At 56.1% G+C, this 25,039-nt stretch overlaps 3 protein-coding genes across 7 annotated transcripts; all 3 read left to right on the top strand.

Moving 5' to 3' along the window:
* Nucleotides 1-33: 33 nt before the first annotated feature.
* On the top strand, nt 34-19,142 carry PLEKHM2 (pleckstrin homology and RUN domain containing M2). Of its 4 annotated transcripts, none has more exons than XM_042813158.1 (20): nt 34-144; nt 7,073-7,179; nt 7,343-7,452; nt 8,340-8,439; nt 8,955-9,042; nt 9,452-9,638; nt 11,429-11,488; nt 13,101-13,335; nt 14,093-14,875; nt 15,148-15,217; nt 15,324-15,414; nt 15,739-15,803; nt 16,129-16,217; nt 16,343-16,475; nt 16,562-16,752; nt 16,989-17,054; nt 17,194-17,353; nt 17,565-17,732; nt 17,808-17,924; nt 18,095-19,142. In XM_042813158.1, exons 1-20 carry the CDS (start codon nt 85-87, stop codon nt 18,230-18,232), a joined length of 3,018 nt encoding a protein of 1,005 aa, XP_042669092.1. In that variant the 5' UTR covers nt 34-84; the 3' UTR covers nt 18,233-19,142. The 4 variants fall into 4 exon arrangements, with proteins under 4 accessions (XP_042669092.1, XP_042669093.1, XP_042669091.1 ...); XM_042813159.1 differs by having other exon boundaries at nt 17,553-17,732; nt 17,820-17,924; XM_042813157.1 differs by having other exon boundaries at nt 17,553-17,732.
* A 219-nt stretch (nt 19,143-19,361) lies between these two features.
* On the top strand, nt 19,362-21,343 carry SLC25A34 (solute carrier family 25 member 34). Its single transcript, XM_042813165.1, has 5 exons — nt 19,362-19,937; nt 20,388-20,453; nt 20,685-20,837; nt 20,905-21,039; nt 21,112-21,343. The coding sequence occupies exons 1-5, from the start codon at nt 19,458-19,460 to the stop codon at nt 21,292-21,294; spliced, it is 1,017 nt and encodes a 338-aa protein (XP_042669099.1). The 5' UTR covers nt 19,362-19,457; the 3' UTR covers nt 21,295-21,343.
* A 17-nt stretch (nt 21,344-21,360) lies between these two features.
* On the top strand, nt 21,361-24,530 carry TMEM82 (transmembrane protein 82). 2 transcript variants are annotated; one of them, XM_042813166.1, is made up of 6 exons: nt 21,361-21,620; nt 21,693-21,765; nt 22,479-22,653; nt 22,918-23,326; nt 23,894-24,081; nt 24,165-24,530. In XM_042813166.1, the coding sequence occupies exons 1-6, from the start codon at nt 21,542-21,544 to the stop codon at nt 24,204-24,206; spliced, it is 966 nt and encodes a 321-aa protein (XP_042669100.1). In that variant the 5' UTR covers nt 21,361-21,541; the 3' UTR covers nt 24,207-24,530. The 2 variants fall into 2 exon arrangements, with proteins under 2 accessions (XP_042669100.1, XP_042669101.1); XM_042813167.1 differs by lacking the exon at nt 24,165-24,530 and having other exon boundaries at nt 21,426-21,620; nt 23,740-23,950.
* The last annotated feature ends 509 nt before the right edge of the window (nt 24,531-25,039 follow it).

Genomic DNA, 25,039 nt, shown 5'->3' with positions numbered 1-25,039 from the left:
GGCGGGGAGCGGGCCCGGGGGGCGGCGCGGCACTCGGGCTCCGCCGGGAGGACCGGGCGGCGAAGGGCGGCCGGGCCGGGAGTGATGGAGCCGGCCGAGGTGAAGGACCGCATCCTGGAGAACATCTCGCTGTCCGTGAAGAAGGTGGGCGCGGGCGGGACGGGGGCTGCCGCTGTGAGCTGCGACGGGGCTGCGCCTTTTCTGTGTGCGGCCAGAAGAGCGATTCGTCAGGCGTGCGGGGCTGCCGAGCTCGCGGTCCGGCCTGGCGCTGATGGCAGCTCCGGTTGGCGTTCGGGAAGGCGACCTGGTTTCGGTGTTCCCATAAGTTTTGGGGAAGGGGGGCTTTCTGGGCTTGGCGACGTTTCCCAGTTGCTGGGTTTGCTCCGTGTATGTCCTGATACAGATTCATCCGTGAAGACTTGCTGTAAGCAGAGCGAATTTCCAGCATTATTAAGGACAGGGAAGCTTGACAGCACTCCTGAGTGTAGGATGGCTGTGCAAATTCCGTCCTCTTTCCTCCGTCTGTGAGCTTGTCCTCTGCTCTCGTTTTTCTGCCCTCTAAAAACAAAGGATAATCTTGTATCTACCTGGAAATGAGTGAATGTTCATCTGGCTCCCAGCTCTGTTGTGATGCTCCCCATGTCTGACCTTGGCATAAGGATATATCAGGTCCCACACAGGATTTGTTGGGCACTGTTTATTTACATGCAGAAAATCCCCACGGATCCTCGTTTGGAGATGCTATGAAGTCAACCTGGTGACTGTTTTAATAATTGTCATACTTGAGGGCTTCTCAGCTACAGCTATGGCTTGACCTGCACTGATCTCTGCCAGCTCTCCTGTCTTGGTCCAGCAGAACAGAGGGATTTTTGGATTTTGCAGTCCTACCCCTTTGCTTTACTGCTCAGTTCAAAGTGGGAAAGGTCAGGCAAGCGTAGGAGACTTCAGGCTGATAGGTTTGTTGATACTGTCCCACTGAAACCCAGCTCAGCCACGTGGCACAAGTCCAGCACTGGCACACCCCAGCGTTCTACCACTGGGATGCAATTCTGCTTCCTCAGAGAGTTTGCTCTCCTTCAGCAATGGAGCTGATCGTTCTTCTCAGTGCTTTGCTGTTTGACTTCTGCCCTTGAGTCTCTGGTGCTTTTCTTCTCTCTGTGTTAGTGAGAACAGGCAGTCAGTAGGTGAGAGGAGCAGCTACACCCTTCCCACAGGCTGAGATCTCATCTCGTTCGTTCTCTGCTCCCTGCCCGCAGCAGGTTGTGTCACGAGGTGTGGGGAGTTCTCCAGGTATCACCTCTGATTTCAAAAGCTTTCTGGCTGCGTAGGCTGGTCGCTCCTTACTTTCCCTGTTGGTGCAGGTTTGATTTGTAGAGCAGAGAGCTCGGATGAGTTTGTGACCATTTTTTGGTTTGGAGTGGGCTGCCAGGGAGGTGGTGGAGTCACTGACCCTGGAGGTGTTCAAGGAATGTTTGGGTTTTGTGTTGAGGGACGTGGTTTAGTGAGAACTATTGGTGATAGGTTGGATTGGATGATCTTGAAGGTCTTTTCCAGCCTTGGTGATTCTGTGATTCTGTGACAATGTGTGTGCCTCTCTAATGCTTTTTGCCCAGGCGTAATAAGCTTTCTTTTCTCAGCTTCAGACTTGAGGAAGAGTTTCCACTATCCCCATTTGAGCAGCAGTAGCAGTGAGTTAATGCTGTGCCTTTCTGCCCATCTCCCCACCTGGTTTTCAGCTCTGTACCAGCAAAAATGCTGTTGCAGTCCCCCATTGTGCCCCAGCTCTGCTTTGCAGCATCCCCTGAATGTAGATTTGGGGATGGTTTGATCCACCCATCCTGGAGAGGTGCTGAAGCAGAGCATCCTTTGCTAACACACAAAAGGAATGTGCTCACCTCTAAGTGGATGAGGCAGTGGCTTTTATATGGGGAGCAACAGGAACTGAGGTGGCCAGCCTCCAGTTTCACAAGTTCTCTGAGTGCGATGCGGCCGCTGAGTGATTCAGCTTTCTGATGTCCCCATCCAAGAAGAGTAATCCAAATAACTTTGTGCCAGCAAACTTGGTCTGTGTGGAGAGATTCAAAGCACTGAGTGCTTGCAGAGTGAGTAAGCAGCAGCTCTCTGGGAGAACGGCACCGTTGCAGGGCACAAACCCCCTGTGCTCATTTGTTGTAGTGTGTTTACCAACTGGACTTGTTTTTCACTCCTATGAAATCTGTTTTTCTGTTGTGCTGAGCATATGACCTTTCCGTCTGCCTGCAGCTAACGCGGGGATCCTGTTCCTCAGCAGCTCTGTGCCATCCCAAAGACTCTGCTGGCTGCATCTGACAGACTGCACCACTGGCAGCTTCCCTTCAGCCTTGCCAGCCGGCTCCGTGCCCATTCCCTGCTCACTGCTGCAGAAGTAATGAACTTCAAATGAAGAAAAGCCCTGGTGGAAAAGCCTTTGGGGAATGAGAGCTGACAAGTGTCCCAGGAGGTGACAGCCTTACCAGACTGCACACAGCTGGGCAGATGCTTCAGAGCTCTGTGTTTCTCGACATGAAACATCTTTGTTGTGGGAGTCAGCTTTGTTTCTTTCAGGCTCAGGTCTCTGCACATCATGAAAGTGCTGTTTTTTCTCAAAGCTGCTCCAGTGCAGTTGGCAGCGCCCTCAACTTGCTGATGGGCTGAGTGTCAATGTTTTCCATTGGAAAGGTCCCAAAACCGAGGCAAGGGGTGCAGTGTCCAGAATGGGAAGCCAGGCACTGAGGCAGGTGCTGATCTGAAAGCTTTTTGTAAGAAATGTCAAGTCAGGTCATGTGTGCAGCCCCCAAAGATCCAGACAGAGCTGCAGTTTCAGGGCTCTAATTTGTTTTGTATGTATGTAATTCTTGACTGGTGAAGACAGCAACAGAGCTGCATCTCTGCCTTGAAATTCAGCCCAGTTTTATGGGTGATATAGAAGTTGCAGAGGAGTTTGGCCTCCTCTTTATCCATCTGCCATTGAATTTGTACTCCTCTGAGCAAGTGTAATTTTGCTCCTCTACTCATTTATTGATCTTCTTACCTGTCTGTCCTATCCCTTGCCTTTGCCTCTTTCCTTGGAGCTGAGCTGCCATCACTTGCCTGGGACCAGGTCAAACATCTGCCCTGTGGTTTTGGTGCTCCCTGGAGCTCCAGCCTTGAGCAGTGAGATGGAAGGACAGCTGCTGGAAATGGGTTTTGGAAGCGTGTTGAGTCTTGCAGAGGTTCGTATCTCCAAGATCCTGCTTTCAGAGACAGATACCTCCTCGATAGATAGGAGAAACTGTCTTTCCATTGATTGGGAAGGCAATGGGAGGACAGGGATTGAGACAGAAGGCTCCTCCAATCCGCTGGATGTTTTGGCTATCTGTTTGCTGCTTTGTGGCATTCCTTTTGTTTTGCTTTTTTGCAACTGGCAGAAAACCCCTTGCCAGTCCTTGTGCTGTGTGTGAGAAAGTGGGTTTTCAAGTGTCCCACGCAGCGAGCACAGTGGTTTGGGGTCAGAGCTGAGCTGGCAGAATGCAAGGGGTTGCCCCATGGCAACTGTTGGCTTTTCTTTGCACTGTTTTTGTCCTGCCAGAGAAATGGCAAGCAGAAAAGGGACATGAACTTGATGTTGGAAAGCCACCGGTGGAATATCTGTGGGCCAGATGTACGGAGAGGAGGTGAAGACGTGGCTGGATTGTGGCCAGCCTTGAATAGAGTCAGGAGACTGCGTTTCAGTCAGGCTGTGGGAGTGCAGGAGGGCCTTCCAAGAAGCACCACAAGAATGATTCTGTTTGGAAAATGGACTTCATAGTGTGGCTGCTACAGCTCAGAGCTATTCCTCGGCATGAAAAACGCTGAAGGTCCCTTCTTTTGTTGGGAGCCAAACAAGGATAGAGGGGAGGGCCTGGCCAGCTCATTTTTGGCACCTCTTCTTGCAGCACAAGCTCTGCAAATGGGCCCAGAGAGCAGTGTACTCATTGAGAACTGATTCAATTAGCGGGCTATAAAGTTGTGTGAGGAATATCCTTATGCGTGCCAGCATGGGGTGTGGTATATTACTACAAAAAAAACAAAACACTGTCTGCAGTCAGCTCTTATTGATAAACAGCAATTAAAAGCATCGTCTCCTCCTTAATGGCACAAGGTGCAATGATCAAGAGCACAAACTCTCCCTTTATTCCCCTTCATTCAGAGAGGCTCTCTGCTCCCTTTGGATAAACACCCTTCTGCTCTTCTTTGAGTGTGTTTAACTTGCCATCCTTGAATACCTGGGCTTGGGAAGAGCTTTTGTAACAGCTTTGCACAGCAGTTTCTGCCCCGCGCTGTTGAAACGCAGTGGTCAGATGTGGTTGTGACACAAAGGGCTGCCGAGCTGAGAAAGACGCTCTCAGTAGATGGTGGGGATGCCTTCTGGATGCCAACAGCACTTATTTTGGCCACAGGAATGTTTATAAATAGCCCTGGGCTGAGACTCGAGGTCTCAGGGCACTGCATGCTGCACAAGTCCTTCACCGCAGGCAGACTTCAGCCATTCTGGTACTCACCTGGTTTGTGAGGCAGAAGGGAAGAGCATCTCTCCAGAAGATGAGACGAGTGCTCTGCACTGGTGCTCGGTTCAGACTTTTTACCCTCATTGCTTGTTTCCCTCCTGCTTTTCCCTGCGCATGTCGGGCAGCTGCTTTGTGGATGCTTCACATGTGGTTACCAGGCTGCAGCTCTTCACTTCCCAAACAGGTCCATCTGCCAGTGATTAGGAAGAGGTTGCTTCCGAATAGTTTGTTTGTGTTTTGTAGCAATTTGCAGAAGAACAAACACTGCACGTAGATGCATGGTAATTTAGAGGTCAGAGAGGTGTATCAGGCATCATGTACAGGTAAGAGCAACTCCTTGATGTGCTTCCTTGTGACCAAGGCATGGAACAGCTCATCCACAGCCGTGACTCAGTGCCCAAATCTACCTTGGGAGGAGCTGCCAAGCTGCACAGCCCCGTGACTGCACACGCAGCAGTCACACGAGTCTGTCCTCTGCCTCCCAGCACGGCAGAGTGGGTGGGGGCTGCTCGGGGTGGACGTTGCTATGTCTTTCCCTCAGCTAAATGAAGCAAGACCAGTGTTGTCATGAGGGTGCTGCTGGTGGAGTTGGCTCCTGGGACAAGAGGGAGGCTGAAGGTAGCACAAAGCCACAGAGTGACACCATCAAAACTGAAATTTAGCTTTTCTAAGGAATGGAAATCTTCCAGAAATCCCCAGGTACTTCTCACCGTTCAGAGACGTTGAGAGGAGATAACCCTGTGGGTTTGCTAATGGCTTTCAGGGGGACCTGTGATGAACCTGTGATGGTGGGAGCTGGTGGGTCAGTCTGGCAGCACTGGGGAGCTGCAGAGGGTTGGAAATCACGAGCTGGCTGCAGGAAGGTCTGTAACAAAGATAGGAGCTATTTTGGGGAAGAAAGGAAAGAAGAAGAGGAAGTGCTTCCATTTGCTCGTCTGTTGCTGCCAGGCTTGGGTTCTGTCTCTGATGGGGAGTTCCTCTGGTCTGTGACAGAGCAAGACTGGAGACTTCCCTCTGTGCTGACCTCTCTGCGCACAGAGCTGCTCCTTTTCAGCCACTGGTGTGGTCAGCTAATGTCAGATCCCACAGCTGCATTTTCTCAAGCAAGCACAGCCTGCAGAAGATGTCCCAGACGCACAGCAGAGGGTTCCCCAGCTCTCTGCATGGGCAGCAGCATGGGTGGGATAATGAATTTCTGCCTTTGGTTCCTGCCTCACAGCCCACGTGGCAAAGGCTTTGCCATCACAGAGGATCCCACTGCTCCAAATCAAAGGGGATTGTGAGAAATCCTGTGTGATCCCCCATGGCTCCATCTGCCCATCACCTGGGGGATAAACTCCGAGTTTTGTTTCTTCCTTGAGCGTCCTTGCTGCAGGAATGCACTTAAAACACTGGCTGCAGATGGATCCCAAAGTAGTTCTTGAATAGTGGGATTTTAGGGCACTGGTGTCCCTGCTTGGGCCTGGGCTGCCTATTAATAGCAGAAATCTTTGGAGACTGCTTCCTTCTAACACAAGTACGAGCTGCTGGGCTAGAACACGTCGACTCTCATGTAGGTGCAGTGAAAGTCTCTGTAAGCAAACCAATGTGGCACTTTGCCTTCCCCGGGGGATCCACCTCCTTCCTGGGACAGGAATGGGACGCATGGCACCGTGCAATCAGATGAAGGAATTTGGTTGCAAATCTTCCAGCTCAGCAGTTCTTTCCCACGTCAGGGCTGGGTCCGTGCAGGAACACGCCTGGCTCTCCTGTCTTACCTCAGAGCTGCCTTCCTCCACAGAGATGCAGAGATCTTCAGGCGAGGAGGGTGCTGAAGCTGGATGTATCCACAGTAATTCAAGAGGACAAACCAGTTCCTGGCTTTTGGGGTCAGGTCAGGCTTGACAAGCACAACGCTGAGTTTTTATGGCATGTAAACCTGGTTCTTTATTGCTGTAGTTACGTGGAGCCTGAGTGACTGGTGAGGTTTGGCAAAGATGCATCAGGTTGCCAAAACATGGTGTGTAAGGGGGATGTGCTGTCATGGCTCAGCTGAACTGTCGCCAACCAGAGCAAATAAACGTGGCCTGAACAGCTGAGGTTACGTGAGTAATGTGCCTGCCTGGATGCCAAGTGCATGTGAGATGTGGACCTGAGTAGAGCTCTGAGCTGGAGGGGCAGGAGGGGGCAGCTGTGAGGACATGATGTGGCTGTGAGGGGTTGATGGGGTTTCTAGAACCAGTTTGGACCTCAGAGCTGACCTTAGCAGTGCCTTGCAGCTGTGAACAGGTTAACTGAGATGACTGTCCTGGTTTTTGGAAAAGTGGCAGGCAGATGACATAATGTGAGGTGGTGATGTGGCCTCACCCCACAGATGGCTCGAGGTGAACCAGGCTGCCTTCGTCCTGTATTCACATGCCTCTGTCTTCACCTGTGCTGCAGAAACCCTCTGTCTCTTCCTGGGATGCTACCTAATGCTGCCTGTGAGCGTGCCAGCGTTTCCAGCTCTCTCTGTGGGTGCTTCAGCCATCTGTCTCTTCTCCTTGCAGCTGCAGAGCTACTTTGCTGCCTGTGAGGATGAGACCCCAGCCATCAGAAACCACGACAAGGTCCTGCAGCGGCTCTGTGAGCATCTGGACCACGCTCTGCTCTATGGGTAAGCATTGCACCTATTGCTGGGTTTTCCTTTTCACTGCATTTTGCTTGTGAAAGCACACACAGCGTGCTGCAAGGGCTTTTCTCAGCACGGGAAAAACATCTAGCTGATAATTTGGATGGGGATAACGAAGCCCCATTTTCTCTGGACCCCTCTTTTCCAGGTTGCAAGATCTTTCCTCGGGTTACTGGGTGCTGGTTGTTCACTTCACCCGCCGTGAAGCCATCAAGCAGATAGAAGTGCTCCAGCACGTGGCCACCAACCTGGGACGCAGTGAGTGTTTGCAGACACTGCCCTGGCTCTGAGGGCAGACATCAGGGTGGGGACATCTGGCAGAAAGCGTGGGAAGGCTGTAATGGCCACGTGCTCGAGGGCTGGGGACCTGCGGAGCCAGCTGGGCTGAGTCCATCTCACTGCATTCAACCCCAGGAGGTGGCAGTCCTGGTGGAGCTGCTTTATGGCCCTGGAAATACTGCAGCCTGTCTCTAGCCACGCTTCTGCTGCTGCAAAACCAAAGCAATCTGCTGTACTGTGCTCTCAGGAAGGGTTTGTGGCAGACAGGAGGCATCACCTCTCTTGCCCCGCAATGTCTGGCTGTAGCTGTTGTTTCCTGATGCTGCTTCTCCTCAGCTGTGAGATGTCTGTAGCAGATGTTTGGGACCATCAAGGCCACAGGGTGGTGCCCAGAGACCTCCTCTCTGCCTGATTCTCCCAGCATCCTTCGTCTCCCAAGCCTTGTACCGGTGAGAGTGGAGCTGAGCACAGATTCCACCATCACCTCTCTCTGCACCAACCTTTCTGTAATACCTCCAATTGCACCTGTGCTGATTTAGAGTGATTCTCCCTCTGCCTCTCCTGGCTGCTGATCCCATTGGAAATGCCAGCAGGGCCCCATCATGTATTAGGGACCCAGCTGTGTGGCTGCTCCTCAACTGCCTACCACACAGTCTCTCATTCCTACTCCAAATCATGAATCTTCCCATTCATCTCCCACTGGCATTTTTCCCACAGATTCATCCCACAGCCAGATGCCCCCTTCAAATTATATGAATGTGAATGAACAATCTGATGCATTGTCACTGACTTGTGATTATTTCCAGACTTGCTTTGCTTTGCAGGTGTTTCCCTGCAGATAAATCTTTCTGCTGCTTTGCTTTCAGGCCGAGCATGGCTGTACCTTGCCCTCAATGAAAACTCCTTGGAGAGCTACTTGAGGCTGTTCCAGGAGAACCTAAGCCTGCTGCACAAGTACTATGTCAAGTAAGTATCTGAGCTGGTTCTGGTTTTTGGGCTCTTGTTGGTATCCCTCCTTGTGAGAAACAAGAAGTGCCAGTGAGAGAGCAAGAAGTTGGCCAAGGTCTTATTTGCAGAAGTGTTGCATGTTTGATGCAAGGATCCCAGATGTGGAGGTACAGTTCTATAAGAGAGCCTGCAAGCATCTCTTCTATTAACTCCTTTTATTCCCTTTTATTCCTCCTGTTATTCCCTGGACTCTTTATTCTCTTCCATGCCTTCCAAGAAGCTCTGGACCAGCTCTGGTGGAGGCCTGGAAATTGGGATGTAGCACAATTTGGGGGCAGCATGCAGAAGATGTGCTTTTGGAGCTCTGCCATTGCTCTCAGACAGGAGGCAAACAGCAGGCGTGCGGCTGTGTGGCTGCTTACAGCACATCTCAGGGACAAACCACCAAAACTAAGAAAACAGAAGGGTGCCTTGTGGCTATTTCCTTTTCTTTTCCACAGCTCTAAAGCTCTTCTGTTTTATCCTTGTTGCAGGAATGCCCTGGTTTGCAGCCATGATCATCTGACCTTGTTCTTAACGCTGGTGTCCGGGCTGGAATTCATCCGCTTTGACTTGGATCTGGTGAGGGCACAGTTTGTTGTCTGCCTGTTGTAGCTGGGGACAGGGGGTACATGGGGTGGGATGGCTGTCCTGGCTGTCACAGGTCTCACCTTGGGCCAGGGCACCTTGTTGGCAGCCATCTTGTTCAGTTGAGAATGTGCAGCTTCCAGACAGATGAGGATAAAGGGAAGTCATGCTTCCAAATGTGCTATGAAGTGCTGGCATTCCTGCAGGGAAATGGAGGTGCACACAAAGCCACTGGCTGACACTAAGTGTTGCAGGAAAGGAGGGAGAAGCCATTGGCTTTCCTGTGAAAGGAGCAGGAATAGACATCAGAAGACATTCAAGGGCAGTCCTATGATTTTGGCTGTGCTTTTACCTGTGTGCAGTGACTCAGAGCCTGACTGACTCCATTTCTTCTTCCCTGCAGGACGCTCCTTACCTGGATCTGGCCCCATACATGCCAGATTACTACAAACCTCAGTACCTGCTGGACTTTGAGGACCGCCTGCCCAGCTCCATGCACGGCTCAGACAGTCTCTCTCTCAACTCCTTCAACTCTGTCACCTCCACCAACCTGGAGTGGGACGACAGTGCCATTGCTCCATCCAGCGAAGGTAAGTGCTCCGGGAGGCCAAAGCACCGGCCTCCTGTTTTCTGAACAGGTGAGACTGAGGGCTGCGTGTTCCCATGCTGCCATCAGCTGTGCTGCTGAACTGGACAAGGCACCAAATGCCTCGTGTGGTGGCATGACAGCAGATGTTGCAGATGATGGGCTGGAAGAGACCAAGGAGCCCCAGAAGTAAGGCTGTGAGCCTCTTCATGTCTTTCATAGGGAGGTGCGGCCGGTGGAAATGAGAGGGCAGTGCAGCACTGGCATTTAAGCTGCAAACAGCCACATTGCTTCTGTCTGGGAAAGGTGAACCTTCCAAGGCAATTACCTCAGGCCAAAACTCCATAATGGGGGAGGGGGAGGTTTGCAAGAACTGGTGAAATCTCCCAAGGGATGAAGGCTGCGCTGTTTCTGAACACAGCTTCCAGCTCAGAGCAGGGACACAGGACTGCAGAGGACCTCTTCTAACTGCCTGTTTTGCAGTTGAGAGACCTAAAGTATGCTGGAGGAAGCAGGGAACAGCTTCCTAAGTCTTTTTTCATCTCTGCAGTCCTAGGAAAAGGCGGGTGGTGATCTCAGAGATGCCATGATTTCTCTTTGTGCATCTTCCCTCAGCGGCCTGATAACTCGTGATACTCATGTCCTTACACTCACCCTCTTGTCTGTGTCAGAAGGGGCTTGGCCACGCTGGTGTTGTCCCTGACCAGCTGAGATGTGCCTTATGTGCCTCCTTAACCCACCCCAGGCTGAAACAGGCAGCTCTTACAATGCAGGAAGGAACATCTCTTCTGCTGCTGTTCCTAATCCAAATACACCAACCTGCTTCCTTTTTCGGTGTCAGTTTGAGGAAAGTAGAATCAGGGGATCCTAGAGCAGATGGTGCAGTGTGTCATTAACTGGGTGCAGTGAATTTGGGACCGAGTCCACCTACAGATGGGCTCTGTCTGAGACAAGGGTCTGCAGCTGCCTTTTATGTGCCATGACTGCGGTCCCTAAAGACACTGAGGAGGAGCAGCTCTGGATGCAAGGTGCAGGGATGGGTATTAGCATCATTTTAGCAACGGGCTTTGAAGCACAGCACTGCCTGGGGCTCCTCTGTGCTGTCCAGGTGCAGAAGGGTTTGCTTTCACAGAGAAAGCAGCGAGGTGTTTTGGTTTGCCAGGGTGTTCAAAGCAGAACCCTTCCCTGCAGCATCACAGGGTCTTTGTATCAGAGTGGTGTGTAGTCTTTGCTAAGGGACCCCCAAGTCCCCTTACCAGACATCTGAACAGGAGCATCTCTACCATGGGAACGTAGGTGAGTTTGGGGAATTTAGGATCAGAGAACAAGGTTTGCCCTTTAATCAGACCCTTGGCTTTGCAATCATTAATGAGTCAAACATCACAGCGTCTGTGGGACATAAGTGTGAGGTGGGGAAGTTGAGGCACAGAGCACTTAAATAATTTCCCAAAGGGGATTCCTGGCCAGGTGCAGAAGCCTGCTGTGATACCCACCATTATTTTATGTATTTATTTATTCATTTGTAGCTTTCCAGCAGCTCACATACTGAGGCCTTCATCCCTTTGCATTGTAGCTCCTGCAACACAAATATCCATCAGTAACAGCTGCTAGGGAAGCTGATTTCCATTTGCATCCATGTTCCCTAACTATTTTGTTATGCATTTCAGATATCAGTGGAAGACTGTTTTGTTTCTCACCCTTCTTATCCCTCAACCCCCTTCACACTGTCCCGTGTTCCCTTCCCTCCCCACTACTTGTTTTTCTAATCCTGAGTTTTATCCCTCATTTTTGTAGATTATGATTTTGGAGATGTCTTTCCAGCAATGCAGACCATGCCCAGCAGAGACTGGGAAGGTGGGACATACTCATGTGTTAACAACAGTTGTTTTTTCTCTATGCATTGCTGCCACCTGAAGCTTGCTGCATGCTCTCCTGTTCACTTCTTTAACATGCAAACATCACATGTTGATGGAATTCAGTATAGGCAGAGGGGAGAGAATATCTTGTCTCCTGTAAGATCACGTGCAGAGCATTTCCCAGCTCCTAATGTAGCCAGACAGAGGAATTTGTTCTCCTTCCTCCATATGCAGAGCCCTGTGTGGATCCTCTGCATATCCCAGGAGCAGGAAATCTCTTTGCTTTACCCCTGGGGGAAATGCACTCTGTCCTTTATAATTACAAACTGGATGGAGGTTGCAGTCAGAATTGTTTTGGCCAGAACTACCTGACTATTTGGGAAGACTGCTTGAACTCCGTGTGGATGGCTCTCAGGCTCTAACACACCCCCTCTCGTTTTCTTTCTTATCCAACACACACAAGTGCTCTACCTCAGCACTTCCACTCAGTCTGGACAAGGCTGGGATGTAGCAGAAGCCTTTGGCTTCTCCTCTCTGCAGTGATGGCAATGGCCAGTGAGCTCCCCTAGATCCAGTTCTGTGCTCAAGCAGGGTCATGAGTGCTTCTGAGCACCTGGGGGTGTCACTAAAGGTTTCATTTTCCTCTTCAAACCCTCCACCCCTCAATCAGTCTCACAGGGTTGTCATTCAGAAGGCCTTTTGCTGCCTACCATGGGGCTTGTAGTTAGCTTGGAATGAATGGTGTTGGGGAGGAGAAGGGCGCAATCACCTTCCTTTAACCCTGTCTTTGTGGATGGATAATGCTGAGCATGACTGCTGTGGCCCTTCTCTGCTGCTCCTTTTCCCTCTGCAGACTAACATGGGCCAGGCTGGTTGTGCTGTGACTTCTGCACAGCCTGCTGTCCTCCAGCCTGGGTGAATGCTGCGTTCCTTCTCCACGCTCCCAGTGCCCTGTGTGTGTCACGCAGGTTGTAAGGGGCACTGCTTCATGGCTTGGCTCCGTGCCTGCCCTCCTAGCTGAGCACAGGACCCAGCTGCCAGGTTTCTGTCCGTCCTGTGCAGCCAGTGGGGGTAAAATGCTGCTGACCTCGAGGTGGATTGGATGGGAGCATTGCCCCCAGTTCTTGTTAGCAGAGATGAGGAGTCCTGGTGACTCGACCACGCAAACCTGATGCCACATAAGTGCATCTGTTTCCATCTAGACGTTTCCACCCTGGGCATTCCTCAGCCTCGTTAACCATTGTCATCTTGCTAATGAGCACCACAGCCCCAAGACCCACTGGTTCTTTCCTGGGGATGCTGCCTCTACTTCCTAATGCAGGTGCAGGCTCGTGGGTGACTGAGCTGTTATTGCTAGGCATTTTCTAAATGGCAGCAAGTGCCAAGCACAGAGTAATGCTGGTCTGCACGCTCTCTGTCCCTCCTTGCAAGGAGCCTGCTGTCAGTGCTAAGCTGGTCCAGCAGTGCTCTGCCAGTGCTCTGTGAGCAGTGGGGTGACCACCCAGTGCCCTGAGCCCCCGGCACGCAGCTTTGCTTGACCTGAACTGACCCAGCCCTTGCAGGACGCCCAGGCTGATGTTAATCCCACATTTCCTTTCTTGTCTTTGCAGATGGGGAGCTCACAGACACGCTCAGCTGCCCGCACTCCACTGCCTCAGAAGCAAATGGCAGCAAAGCCTCTGTGAAAAGCCCAACGCAGCGCTACAACCCCTTCAACGAGGAGAAAGCAGATGTGCTGTCCTCCACTGAGACCACCCCGGTGCACACAGCTTCCCAGGAGAAGGCAGAAGCCACCCCTGAAGGAACCGACCAGTCTGAGAGCTGCACAGAGCTGGAGGTCATCAGGTGGGGATGGAGCTGCCTGGCCTGGAAGCGTGCCCTGAAGTGTCAGCAGTCACGGGGGGCTGATGGTGCACCGCTCCTTCCAACCCAGCATCTGTTGTGCAGCCTCTGTAAAATCAGGAGGCAATGGTTTTATGCTCCTGCATAGCAAGTGATCCTCTGTAGGTGTTAACAGAGCTCCCCTGGGTCTGTAGAACTGCTTGGCATTCATTCCTTTGTCCAACGTTCTGCATCAGGGAGCTCAGAGGAAGCTGTAAGCTTGTGATTTAAGCTTTCTCCGGCTGGTGGCAGGTTTGCAGCAGTTCTGGGTCTCAGATCTTCCTTCCTTCCTTCCTCTTGTCTGTCAGTGAGCTGTGGCTAAACCTGCTGAGGGAGATGTGTCTGCAGACCTGTTGGCCTGTGTTTGACTTCTTGCAGATGAGAGCCTTGGGGTTCCCTTGGAGGCCTTAAACCCAGACAGAGTGCAAGGCTGACTGCTCACACCTGGGGACAGAGGCGCCCCAAAACCAGACCAGCAGGCCTGGGCTTTGTTCTCACTCCTGTTTTTCCTGGGAGGTGCAGAGGAGGCGACTCTCAGATGGGTCACGTTGCACCCTGCTCTCCAGCAGTGTGGGAAGAGAAGCACCGTGCTTCCTTTTATGGGGAAAATCGCAGAGGAAGGTTGTCAGGAAAGAGTGGGACCCCAATCGCCGCTCTTTGCATTGCAGAAGTCCAGGCAGGCAGAGATAAGTGATGTTCATGATGGCCTCTCACCCTGCAGGTTAGCCAAGAAGAAGAAAACAGGCAAGAAGAAGAAAGCAAAGCCAGAGGAGCCTGTGAACACACCTGTGCCCGCAGTGCCCGAGACCAGCACGCATCAGAGCAGCGGAGACAGCGATGTGAACGGGCTGAGTGACAGAGGAGGTGCACAGAGGGACGACGACCCCACTGCCCCAGCTGGGGAGCCGAGGCCGGGCGGGAAGGAGGAGGGACGCTGTGCCCTCAGCCAGCTGGCTTTGCGCATCCCCGAAATGAAGGACACGTCCATGGAGAGCGTGGGGCAGCCGCTGAGCAAGGTGATGGACAGGCTGAACGGGCAGCTGGACCCTGGCGGCTGGAGCGTGCCCACGGAGCCCCCCAGGCAGTCCTTTCGGACCGGCACGCCAGGGGACACCCCAGATGGATCGTCCTCTGGCGACTTCAGCGAGGGGATTTCAGCCCCCATGGACTTCTACCGCTTTACCGTCGAGAGTCCAAATGCTGCTGCACCAGGTGGTGGCCACAATGACGCTGCAGGGAATGGCCAACCGCCACATGTTCCTGGTAGCCCTGAGACTCCTAAAGAAGAAGAAGAAAGCGGACAGGGAGAAGCAGTTGGGGCAGTAGAGGAATCTGAAGGAGTGGGCAGTGAACCCCAAACCGCCCAGATGGACACCATCAATCCCGAGGCTGTCGGTGAGCCAAACAAGGAGCAGCCCAGCCCTTCCTTGAGCAGCGCTGAGGACTCTGGTGTGGAGGAAGGTCAGGGCAGCCCTTCGGAGCTCACCCATCCCTCAGAGTTCAGGTGAGGCTGGGTCTGCTCAGCTCAGCATACGGAGTTTGTGGGAGCACAGAAATGTGAAGAGCTGCTGATACTCAGCTGATACTTTCCCGTGGTCCTCCAATTGTGGGGCAAAGCCCATCCTTTTCCAGGATGAAGGTGGTGCTCAGGGATTCACAAGAAGGTCTTGTGGGCCAGCAGGTGCCCTAATCACACACATTCACTCAGAAAGGTACTGGACCCACGCAGCCCCACATATTTGTCTGTCCTTCAGCCTGTTCTGTCCGTCTTTGCAGGGTGGACAACAACCATCTGCTCCTGCTGATGATCCACGTCTTTCGGGAGAATGAGGAACAGTTGTTCAGGGTAAGACAGTCACATGGGGCAGGCACACAAATCAGTCAAAAATCACACAAAGAGCCGCCTCTGTCTGCTTTGGCCATGGGCTGAGAGCTTTCCTCCTTGCACACAGATGATTCGAATGAGCACCGGGCACATGGAGGGGAACCTGCAGCTGGTCTACGTCCTGCTGACAGATTGCTATGTGTACCTGATCCGGAAAGGTATCTCAACAGCTCCTGCTCATCAGGGCTGCTACAAGTCCCAGTTTAGCAAGGACAGCCCCTTGGAGGTCTGGGAGCTGGGAGAAGTGATGCTTGATCTGTGGCTTGCTCAGTGATTAGGGCATCGTAACTCATCAATGTTCACCAGTTCCTTCGTGCTCCCAAGAGCAGTGGCAATAGCAGCAGTGAGATCAGGGCCCTCTAAGGAGCCCTAGGACCTGTGCCCTGTAGCTCCTCGCCCCTGGGACATGGCTTCTCTTGCTGGTTCCGGGCAGTGACAGGTTCCTTTGCCCCGCTTCATGCAGCTCTTTGTCTCTGTGCCAGGGGCAGCAGAGAAGCCATACATGGTGGAGGAGGCCGTTTCCTATAATGAGCTCGACTACATTTCGGTGAGTGCCGTCTGGGGAGGGAGCAGGGGGCAGGTTGGTGGTTATCCTCGCCTCCTTGGCTGCAGGGATGGCGGCAGCAGCACGGTGGAATGTTTCTGTGGGGCTCTTTGTCCATGAGGAGCATTTTGAACTGCGAATCTTTGAGAGGGAGAGTTAGAAGTGTTGCTCTCCAGTGCCACCTCTGTTGGTGCTTGGGTCGCTGTGTCTCCGCACAGGCAGCGGAGCGCCTGCCGACCTTCTCCCCCAGGGCCACGATGCCAGGTTCAGCCCTGCTCCACCACCCTTTGTCCTGTCTTGCTTCCTTACCCAGTCATGTGTGACACAGGTGGGGCTGGATCAGCAGACGGTGACGCTGGTGTGCACCAATCGGAGGAAGCAGTTCCTGCTCGACACTGCAGATGTGGCTCTCACAGAGTAAGTGGGCACCGACAGCCCCTCACGTCATCAAAATCCTCCAGTCAGCAGAGGGACCCTCGGCTGTCAGGGCAGGTGGAGCTGACAAAGGCCTGCCTCCATAGCTGCGTCTCCCTCCCTCTCAGGTTCTTCCTGGTCTCCTTGAAGTCAGCCATGATCAAGGGGTGCCGGGAGCCACCGTACCCCAGTATCCTCACAGATGCCACCATGGAGAAACTGGCACTTGCAAAATTTGTGGCTCAGGAGTCCAAGTGTGAGGTGAGTTCAGACACGGCAGCCATCGCTGCGCTTGGCAGAGCATCACGCTGGGCACCATCCTGCTCACATCTCTGCCCATCCCGCAGGCCTGCGACGTGGTGGTGCGTTTCTACGGCCTCGTACACTGGGAGGACCCCATGGATGAGACGCTGGGACCCTCTCCCAACAGCTACACCTCTGCTGAAAATGCAGTCACAAAGGATGGCGTTCTGCACTACAAGGCGGGCACCTCGTACCTGGGCAAGGAGCAGTGGAAGACCTGCTTCGTGGTGCTCAGGTGGGTCTGGGAGAAGATCCCTGGCCAGTTTTCTTTTGCTGCCCAGAGATGAGGAGGGCCCATCTCATCACCTGGGAGGCTGACATAAAAGCCCCTGTTGTGGCGGCCAGCAGCAGCAGCACAACCCCTGTGTGCACAGGGCTGGGCAGGAGTGTCTGTGTGACCGAAGCCATGTTTGTGTGGTTGGCAGAGCTGAGCTGGCTCCACTGACCATCTCTCATCTTTCCAAATGGCAGCAATGGGATCCTGTACCAGTACCCTGACCGCACAGATGTCACACCTCTGCTCTCCATCAACATGGGGTAAGCAGCTGGTAGGATGTGGTCCCAGCTGGGAAAATGGGACAGGCTGGTGAACAGCACAGGGAAGGTGGATGGGGGCAGGGCTTGCTGTCATCAGGACAGCGCTGCGGTCCATCCTGACCTCCCTCCTCTCTCCCAGCGGTGAGCAGTGCGGGGGATGCCGGCGCTCCAACACCACCGACCGGCCCCACTCCTTCCAGGTGATCCTGACAGACCGGCCCTCCCTGGAGCTGAGCGCTGACAACGAGGAGGACATGGCCGACTGGATGCAGTATTTCTGCCAGGCCGTCTCCAAAGGGGTGAGCTGCACACACGAGTGAACAAATCCCTCCTGAGCCCCTCTGGGTCCAACCTCCACGGTCCTTTCCGTGATGTTCCCCAAAGAGCGGGATAGAAAGTGATGTTTTAGGGCACTTCCCTTCACGTGCATGTGGCACCATGGAGATGGGGCTCCTTCATTTCAGGATCCATCTCCCCTTCCCCACCCGCTACATGCAGGTCATCCCCCAGGGTGTAGCCCCTACGCCGTGTGTCCCGTGCTGCCTGGTGCTGACAGATGAGAAGGCCTTCACCTGTCATGAGGACTGCCAGACCAGCTTCTTCCGCTCGCTGGGCACCGTGGAGCTGACAGACATCACCTCCATCTCCACGGAGGCCAACAAGGAGTACTGCATCCTGGTGAGCGAGGTGATTTGCGGTGGCCTGGGGCTGGGCAGGGCCGTGGTAGCAATACCCGCTTTTTCTCACGTTCAGGAGTTTGCTCAGGACCACAAGCAGTTCCTGCCTCCCTGGGTGCTCTATTTCAGTTGCACTACAGAACTGGAGAGGTTCCTCTCAGCACTGAACGCCGCGTGGAGAAACAAATACCAGGTGAGCGCGCGCTCTGCACGGACATTTCCGTGCCTGTAGGCAAGGCAAGCCCTCCTATCTGCAGAGGGCATGCAGCCCCAGAGCTCCGTGCCCATACATCCATGGGGTGTGGGATGGGGTGCGAGAAGGAGCTGTGGTGCCTCCCTGCCCGATTGCTCCACGCGTTGCAGGTCGACCTCCTGCACAAGGCCATTCTGGACGCAGCTGTCAAGAAGAAATGTGAGGATGCTCAGAGCCTCATCAACAGCGCCTGGCAGCGCAGCGACAGCCTGTGCCGTGGGCGGGCAGAGCGAGACCCCTGGTGTTAGCCCTGAGGGGGGAGGACGGCTGACAGACAGCCCAGATGCTCTCAGTGGGCACAGACAGCGCCTGTGAGCAGCGGCATCCCAACCTCCTGCCACCTCGCGGTCCCCGTGGCCATGCTGGGGACGCAGCCAGCCTTGCCCTGCTGTGCAGCCTGTGCCCTCCTCGCCATCCAGCTGCTGTGGGGCAGAGCGCGTTGCCTTGAGAGGAACGCCCTGCCGTGTTGGAGTGGGGTGGGATGGGGCTGGGCATCCACCGTGCACAGCACGACTTTGTTCTGTGCCGAACAGAGCAGGTGGCAGCCATGGTGAGACGGGCGCTGAATCACATCGTGCATGTTTTCTCCTTGCTGATGCAATCACTGCGTATGGCACTGCTCCTTCTGAGCCCCCTCTGGGCACGGGGAATCTCACCACAGGCAACGCATCCAGACGTGGCCAAACCACACACCGAGCTGGCGCCAGGGCTGAGGCTGGAGGTGCTGAGCAGGGAACGATGGGGAAAGAAGAGGGAACGTGGCCAGAAGTTTGGCCTTGAATATCCTGGCCGTGAGCGGTCTGGTTTTAGGAGGCGGCAGGAGCTCTGGGCTTGGATGTGTGATGGGACAAACCCCGACAGGGAGAGATGGAGTCCAGAGCTCTTCAGGGGCCGAAGGGCTGCAGCTGCCCCGCCGTGCTCAGCTCCGTCACTGTGCCCAGAGGACAGGGGCAGCAGCCCCACGTCGGCCCCATCGCTCCCCCCTCTGCCACACACCCTGCAGGCACAGTCTGAGCTTTTAAACAGTACTACGGAGATCTCATGTAATATACGTCTGCGGGGCCTTTTTCTGGGAGGAATTGTACGTGACTGAATGTATATATATATACATCTGCTTCCTTTTCCCTCCTCCCCAAATAAATACTCATTGGTAACTCAGCTCTGGCCCTGCAGTGCACACGGGGCTGGGGTTCCCTTGCTGCTGGTTTTGGTTTTCGGTGCGCCCCTCTCTCCTTCCCCCGACGTCCCCCTGCTGTACCCGCATTGGCGCCGCGGCCCGTTGCGGCAGGGCGCCCCGCCGCCGGATGGGACGCGGGGAGAGACGCGCCGTTGACCTTTGCTCCGCATCCCGCCCCCAAATCGGGGTCGGCAGCGGGCTGGGCGGCGCTCAGTCGTCGTCCCCCCCCAACTCCTCGTGTCCGCAGGACGAGGAAGGCGGAGCGCGGGGCTACTGGCAGGGCGTGCAGGTGCTGCATGGCGGCGGGCACCGGGGCCCTCGGGCCCTTCCCCGCCGCCGCGCTGCACGATTTCCCCTACCCCCCCCAAACCGCGGCCCCCGTCTCCAACGGCCCCCCGGCGGGGGGGGTTCCTCCGGCCGCCGATTTGGTGCTGGGAGCCGCGGCCGGCTGCATGGCCTGCGTGCTCACCAACCCGCTGGAGGTGGTTAAGACGCGGCTGCAGCTGCAGGGCGAGCTGCGGGCTCCCGGCACCTATCCCCGGCCGTACCGCGGCGTGCTGCGGGCGGTGGGAGCCGTGTGCCGTGCCGACGGGCTGCGGGGGCTGCAGAAGGGGCTGGCGGCGGGGCTGCTGTACCAGGGGCTGATGAACGGCGTCCGCTTCTATTGCTACTCCTGCGCGCTGGACGCCGGCTGGACCGGGTGGCCCGGGGGCACCGTGGTGGCCGGGGCGGTGGCCGGGGCGGTGGGAGCCTTCGTGGGCAGCCCCGCGTACCTGGTGAGTGCTGCGGCCCGGGGGGGGGGAGAGGAGCCCCCGGCTCTGCGTGCTGCGCGTCCCCGTCCCCGCCCGGCTTTGCCCCCCGAGCACAGGGGCGCGTTGTGCGTGCCGTGCCGCAGCCCTCCTGCTCGCCCCCTCCCGAGCCCAGAGCTCCACTGCAAGAAAATCGGGATTTCTCCCTTTTTGGGGTCTCTCCATCTCTTGGGGTGCTCGGAGGCGGAGCCGCTGCGGTGCCACTGCGGCCCTTTGCCCCAGGGCAGGGGGGGAAAATGGGAGTTCAGAGTCTGGGGGGGCACATAGTTGGGTGCCCCATATCTCCGGGAGGGCTCAGATGGCCCCAAAAGGTGCTTTCGTGACGCTGGGAAGGGATGCTGAAGCCCATGGAGGGAATGCACAGGGCAAAGGGGGGTTCTGTCACCTGGTGTCACCCAGTGTCGTCCATCCCTGCAGGTCAAGACCCACCTCCAGGCCCAGACGCTGTCAGCCATGGCCGTGGGCCACCAGCACAACCACGAGGTGAGAAGGACCGGGCCCTGCAGGCAGCGGTTGTAGGGCTGGCAGAGGGGACACCATTTTGTCCTGCAGTATTTAAAGCCGTTGTCAGGTGGGTGCTATAAATATCATCAGCACAGGCTGCTCGGAAACAACTTGCGTGGCACTGAGGGATGCGGTGACATTGGGGTGACAGTGACGAGGTTGTGTGGGGGTTGGGGTACGGATGTGCTCACCCAGCGTTTCTCCCCGCAGAGCATCTCGGACGCCTTCGGGAGCATCTACCGGCAGCACGGCGTGGCAGGGCTGTGGCGTGGGGTGTCGGGCGCGGTGCCACGCGTGGCGGTGGGCTCGGCTGCACAGCTCGCCACCTTCGCCTCTGCCAAGGACTGGGTCTGCCAGCACCAGGTGACCCCCGCGCCCCTCCTCAGCCCCGTGCTGCGGTGCCACCGCTGACGGCTGTGGATCCCCGCAGTGGTTCGGGGACGGCAGCTGGGCAGCGGTGCTGGCGGGCGGCATGGTGAGCGGCGTGGCCGTGGCGGTGACGATGACGCCGTTTGACGTGGTCAGCACTCGGCTCTACAACCAGCCCGTGGAGGCTGACGGCACGGTGAGTGCGTGGCCTTGGGATTTGGGGTCCTTTCCCGGCTCAGCCGGGCTGCATCCGGCTGTCTCTCCGCAGGGCAAGCTGTACCGCGGCTTCCTGGACTGCTTTGTGCAAATCTCCAGCAAGGAGGGGCTGCTGGGGCTCTACAAGGGCATCGGCGCCGTCTACCTGCGCCTGGGCCCCCACACCGTGCTCAGCCTTTTCTTCTGGGATGAGCTCAGGAGGATGGTGAGGCCGCAGCCGCCCCCGGGGCCGTAGGACCCCACGGATACAAATAAAGGGATGTATTTTTTTTTGTTTTGCTGGAGCTCTGGGGGTCTTTGGGGCGCAGTGGGACCAGGAGGGGTGATGGCAAAGCCGTGGGGACGCTGCGGCGTTCTGAGCCTCGCCGCCACCTGAATGTCCCCTCCTATGGGGCCAGAGGTGCAGCCACAGGCAATGATTTACCAGCCCGTGCCCCCGCCTGCAGACCTTTGAGCTGGGCCTGGCGCTGCTCTGCGTGGCGATGCTGTCCCTGGGGTCCTGGCTGCCCGCGTGGCCGGGGCTGGCGTGGGGCTGGGCGCTGCTGGACGCAGTGCTGCGAGGTGAGGCCACGGGGACGTGGGGATGTTGGGGACACTGGAGACACGGTGACACGGCACTGCTTCTTCCTGCAGGGCTGGTGGGGGCCTGCGCCACCTCGGTGCTCTGCAGCCTGCTGAGGGTTTATCTCTACATCCAGTGCCTGAAGTAAGCTCCCGCCCCGCATCCACACGGGATCTGATTTTGGGATCCGTGTTGGGGGATCCATTTTTTGGGGGGTCTGGTTTTGGGAGGATCCACTTTTGGGGGATCTGCCTTTGGAATCCACCGCGTTTGGAGATCTGCTTTGGGAAGGCTTTGCTGTGGAGATCTGCTCTTGGGGATCTGCTTTTGATTATCCACATTTAGAGATCTGCTTCTGGGTTGGCTGCATTTGGCTGACTGCGTTTCGGATCCAGCTCTGGGCAATGCACATTTTGGGTATCTGTTTTGGTGGATCCACATTTGGAGACCCAATTTTGTGTTATCCGCCTTTGGGATCCACATTTCAGGTAGCCTCTTATGGAGGATCTGCTTTTGGGGATCCCCTCTTGGGGATCCGCTTTGGCTTTCTCCTTTTGGGGTCTGTGCTTTTGGGAATCCTCTTTCAAGATCCCCTTTGGGGGGTCTACTCTTGGCCATCTGCTTTTTGGGATCAGCTTTTAGCTATCTTCGTTTGGGGATCCCCATTTTGGATGCTCCCCTTTTTGGATCCCCACCCCTTGGTTTTCCACTCTGGGGTTCCCCCTTTGGGTATTCCTTTTTGAGGGATCTGCTTTTGGGATCCCCTTCGGGGTCTGCGTTTGGTCTCCATCCAGCACCCCTAGCTGTTGCTGCAGGCAGGGAGGTGACCCCGTCCTGCTGTACCCCGCTGTCCCCAGCGACCCGGCGCGGCAGGACCTGCGGGTGGCCCTCGGGGCGCGGCGGTTGGTGCTGGAGCCGCTGCACGTGCTGGTGCTGACGGCCATCCTGGCGCTGGTGGGCTCTCGCGTGGCCGCGCTGGTGGTGCTGGAATTCTCCCTGCGCGCCATCTCCATGCTCCTCTCCCTCAGCAAGGTGAGCGGGGACAGGGAAACCGAGGTGTGGTGATGGGCGTCACGCGTCCTCCTGACGCTTGCATGATAGCGTTGGTGCTTTGCAACACCCATGCTGAGGACAAGAGATGCAGCATGGAGGAAAGCGCGCATGGCGGCACGGCGGTGCATGGCTTGGCAGTGGTGTGTGGCTTTGCATGGTACGTGGTGTTGCGACGGCGCATCGCCTTGCTGCTTTGCACCCCCTCCTGATGCAGCTCCTGACGGCTCCGTCCCGCTCCCGCAGGGCGCCCACAGCATCCAGCTGCTCGTGCTGTGCCAGTTCTCGCTGGGCTGCGGGATGTCCTGCGGCCTCAGCTTCCTGCTGGAGGAAGCTCCCCATGGGAGCTGCAACCTGGTGCTGGCGGCGGGGCTGGCGGGGCTGCTGGCCGTGCACGCCCGCCGCTTGGCTCTACACACCTGCACGCTGTATGAGCTGCACAGCCGAGCGCGGTACTGCGGCGTCTGCATGCTGCTGCTCACCTCTGGGCACGGCGTGCCCCGGCTGCTGCGCAAGGCTCTGGTTGTCGCCTTCGTCGTGGCTGACCTGGCCGCCGTCGCGCTCATCAATCGTGATTTCCTCTCGACGGCGGAGGCCGTCCGCTTCTGGACGCCGCTCACTATCTGCTACACGCTGCTCGTCGTTTACATGCAAGGTGAGAGGGTGACGAAGGGCTGTAAGGACACGGAACGTTTGGGGAAAACAAGTTCTGGAGATGGAGATGTTATGAAGGTGGAGATGACCCGACCACGAGGTCGTAGCCCCGCGTTTCTGTCTGCAAATGGGGCATCATTTGGATCCCCCGGGTTCTGGAGGTGACACGTTCTGGAGGTCATTTTTGTTCCTCCCAAATTTTTAGGATGACGCAACCGGGATGACGTTTCTCCGAATGTTGGCTTTGCAAAAAGATCCCCAAAGATTTTAGGGGTGACCCAAAAAGGTCACTGGCCCATCCCCAAAGCTTGGGGGATCAAAACCAGGAGGAAATTTCCCCACACAGTGGCTTTGCACTGGGGACCTTGAGTACTGTGAGGATGACCCAACCGGCAGTTTGTTTGGGTCCCTCAGATTCTGGGGATGACTCGGCTGTGATGTCGTTCGGGTCGCCCAAGTTTTGAGGACGGCTCAGCCAGGATGTCTCCAAGTTGGATGAATTCCACACTCTGCCTGGCTGCAGAGCACGCCGTCCACACCTGCACACCCTGACGCTGTGTCCCCACAGAGGAGCAGCGGTCAGGCACGGGCACGCAGGCAGCCTACCAGACGGTGCTGGTGCGCATGGGAGGCCTCTTCATCCTCCTCTTCACCGTGGGCCGCTGGACAGACCTACTCCACATCTTCCTCTCGCTGCTGGGAGAGCTCTGGTGCCTGCTCCACACCGGCGTCCTGCTGGAAGCTTGCCGGCAGCGGGTCAGTGCCCCCAGTGCAGCCCCGAGGCCACCGTGAGGATCTGCTGCCCGCCTTTCCATTTCTCTCTGCTCTGTTTCCCTTAGGATTTCTCCTCGCAGCATCGACCGATGTCAGGATCGTCCTGAGGTGTAAGCAGGGATGAGGAACTCGGAGCAGCTCCCTAAGTCCTCCATGCTGTGCTGGACAGCCGCTGTGGGGACACGGGAACACAGGGGAAGGGGCTCCTGGAAGGTGCTGATCCCATCCCGTTGGATATGTGGATGCTTGTACAGCCCCTGGCTTTTGAGGCCCCCATCCCCATGGTTGTGATTGGGCTGGGGGTCACCTCCCTCGTCCTGCTGCGGGATGTGGTATGCAGATGGATGCACTCATCCTCAGGGGCTGCCAGGCTGCACCACTGAGGTGCTCCGAGGGACCTCTGGAACTTCATAAATCATGGAAAATGAGAAGTGTTTTATTCCCAGTCAATGCCTGGGCAGAGCGAGCTGGGGTCCTGTTGCATTGGGGTCCGGCTCAGGGACAGCCAGGGCAGAGCTTTCTGGGAGGGTGCATGCTGCAAAGGGGAACAGAGGCAAAGAGGGGTGTCCCCAAGCCCCAAACCCTTTCTGCTGTGCTGGAGGGCACCCGGTGCTAGGCCGATGGGTGCAGGGTTTGGGGAAGGGGGTACAGCAGGCGAGGGGATGGGGCTGGCCAGAGAACCTTGGGGTGTTTGGGACTGCGGGGGGATCCTGAGGGTGTATGGGGCACTTGGGGTATCGCGGTGGTGTGGGACGTCGTGGGAGCTCTGTAGGGTTACGGAATAACCTAGGGGTGCATGGGACACCCTCAAGCACACGGTAGAACCCTGAGGGCGTTTGTGGCAGCTGGTGGGGGCTATGGGGCCGCCTGCCGGGGGGGGCGGGCCGTGGGGCAGGAAGGGGGGAGGAGGAGGAGGGAGGGGAGGGAGGAAGGGGCGGTG

The sequence above is a fragment of the Centrocercus urophasianus genome, unplaced genomic scaffold (genome assembly GCF_019232065.1).
Source record: "Centrocercus urophasianus isolate 14NV4802_14NV808 unplaced genomic scaffold, USGS_Curo_1.0 seq_1398, whole genome shotgun sequence".
Taxonomy (NCBI): Eukaryota; Metazoa; Chordata; class Aves; order Galliformes; family Phasianidae; genus Centrocercus; species Centrocercus urophasianus.
This window is presented reverse-complemented; position numbering and strand designations above follow the sequence as displayed.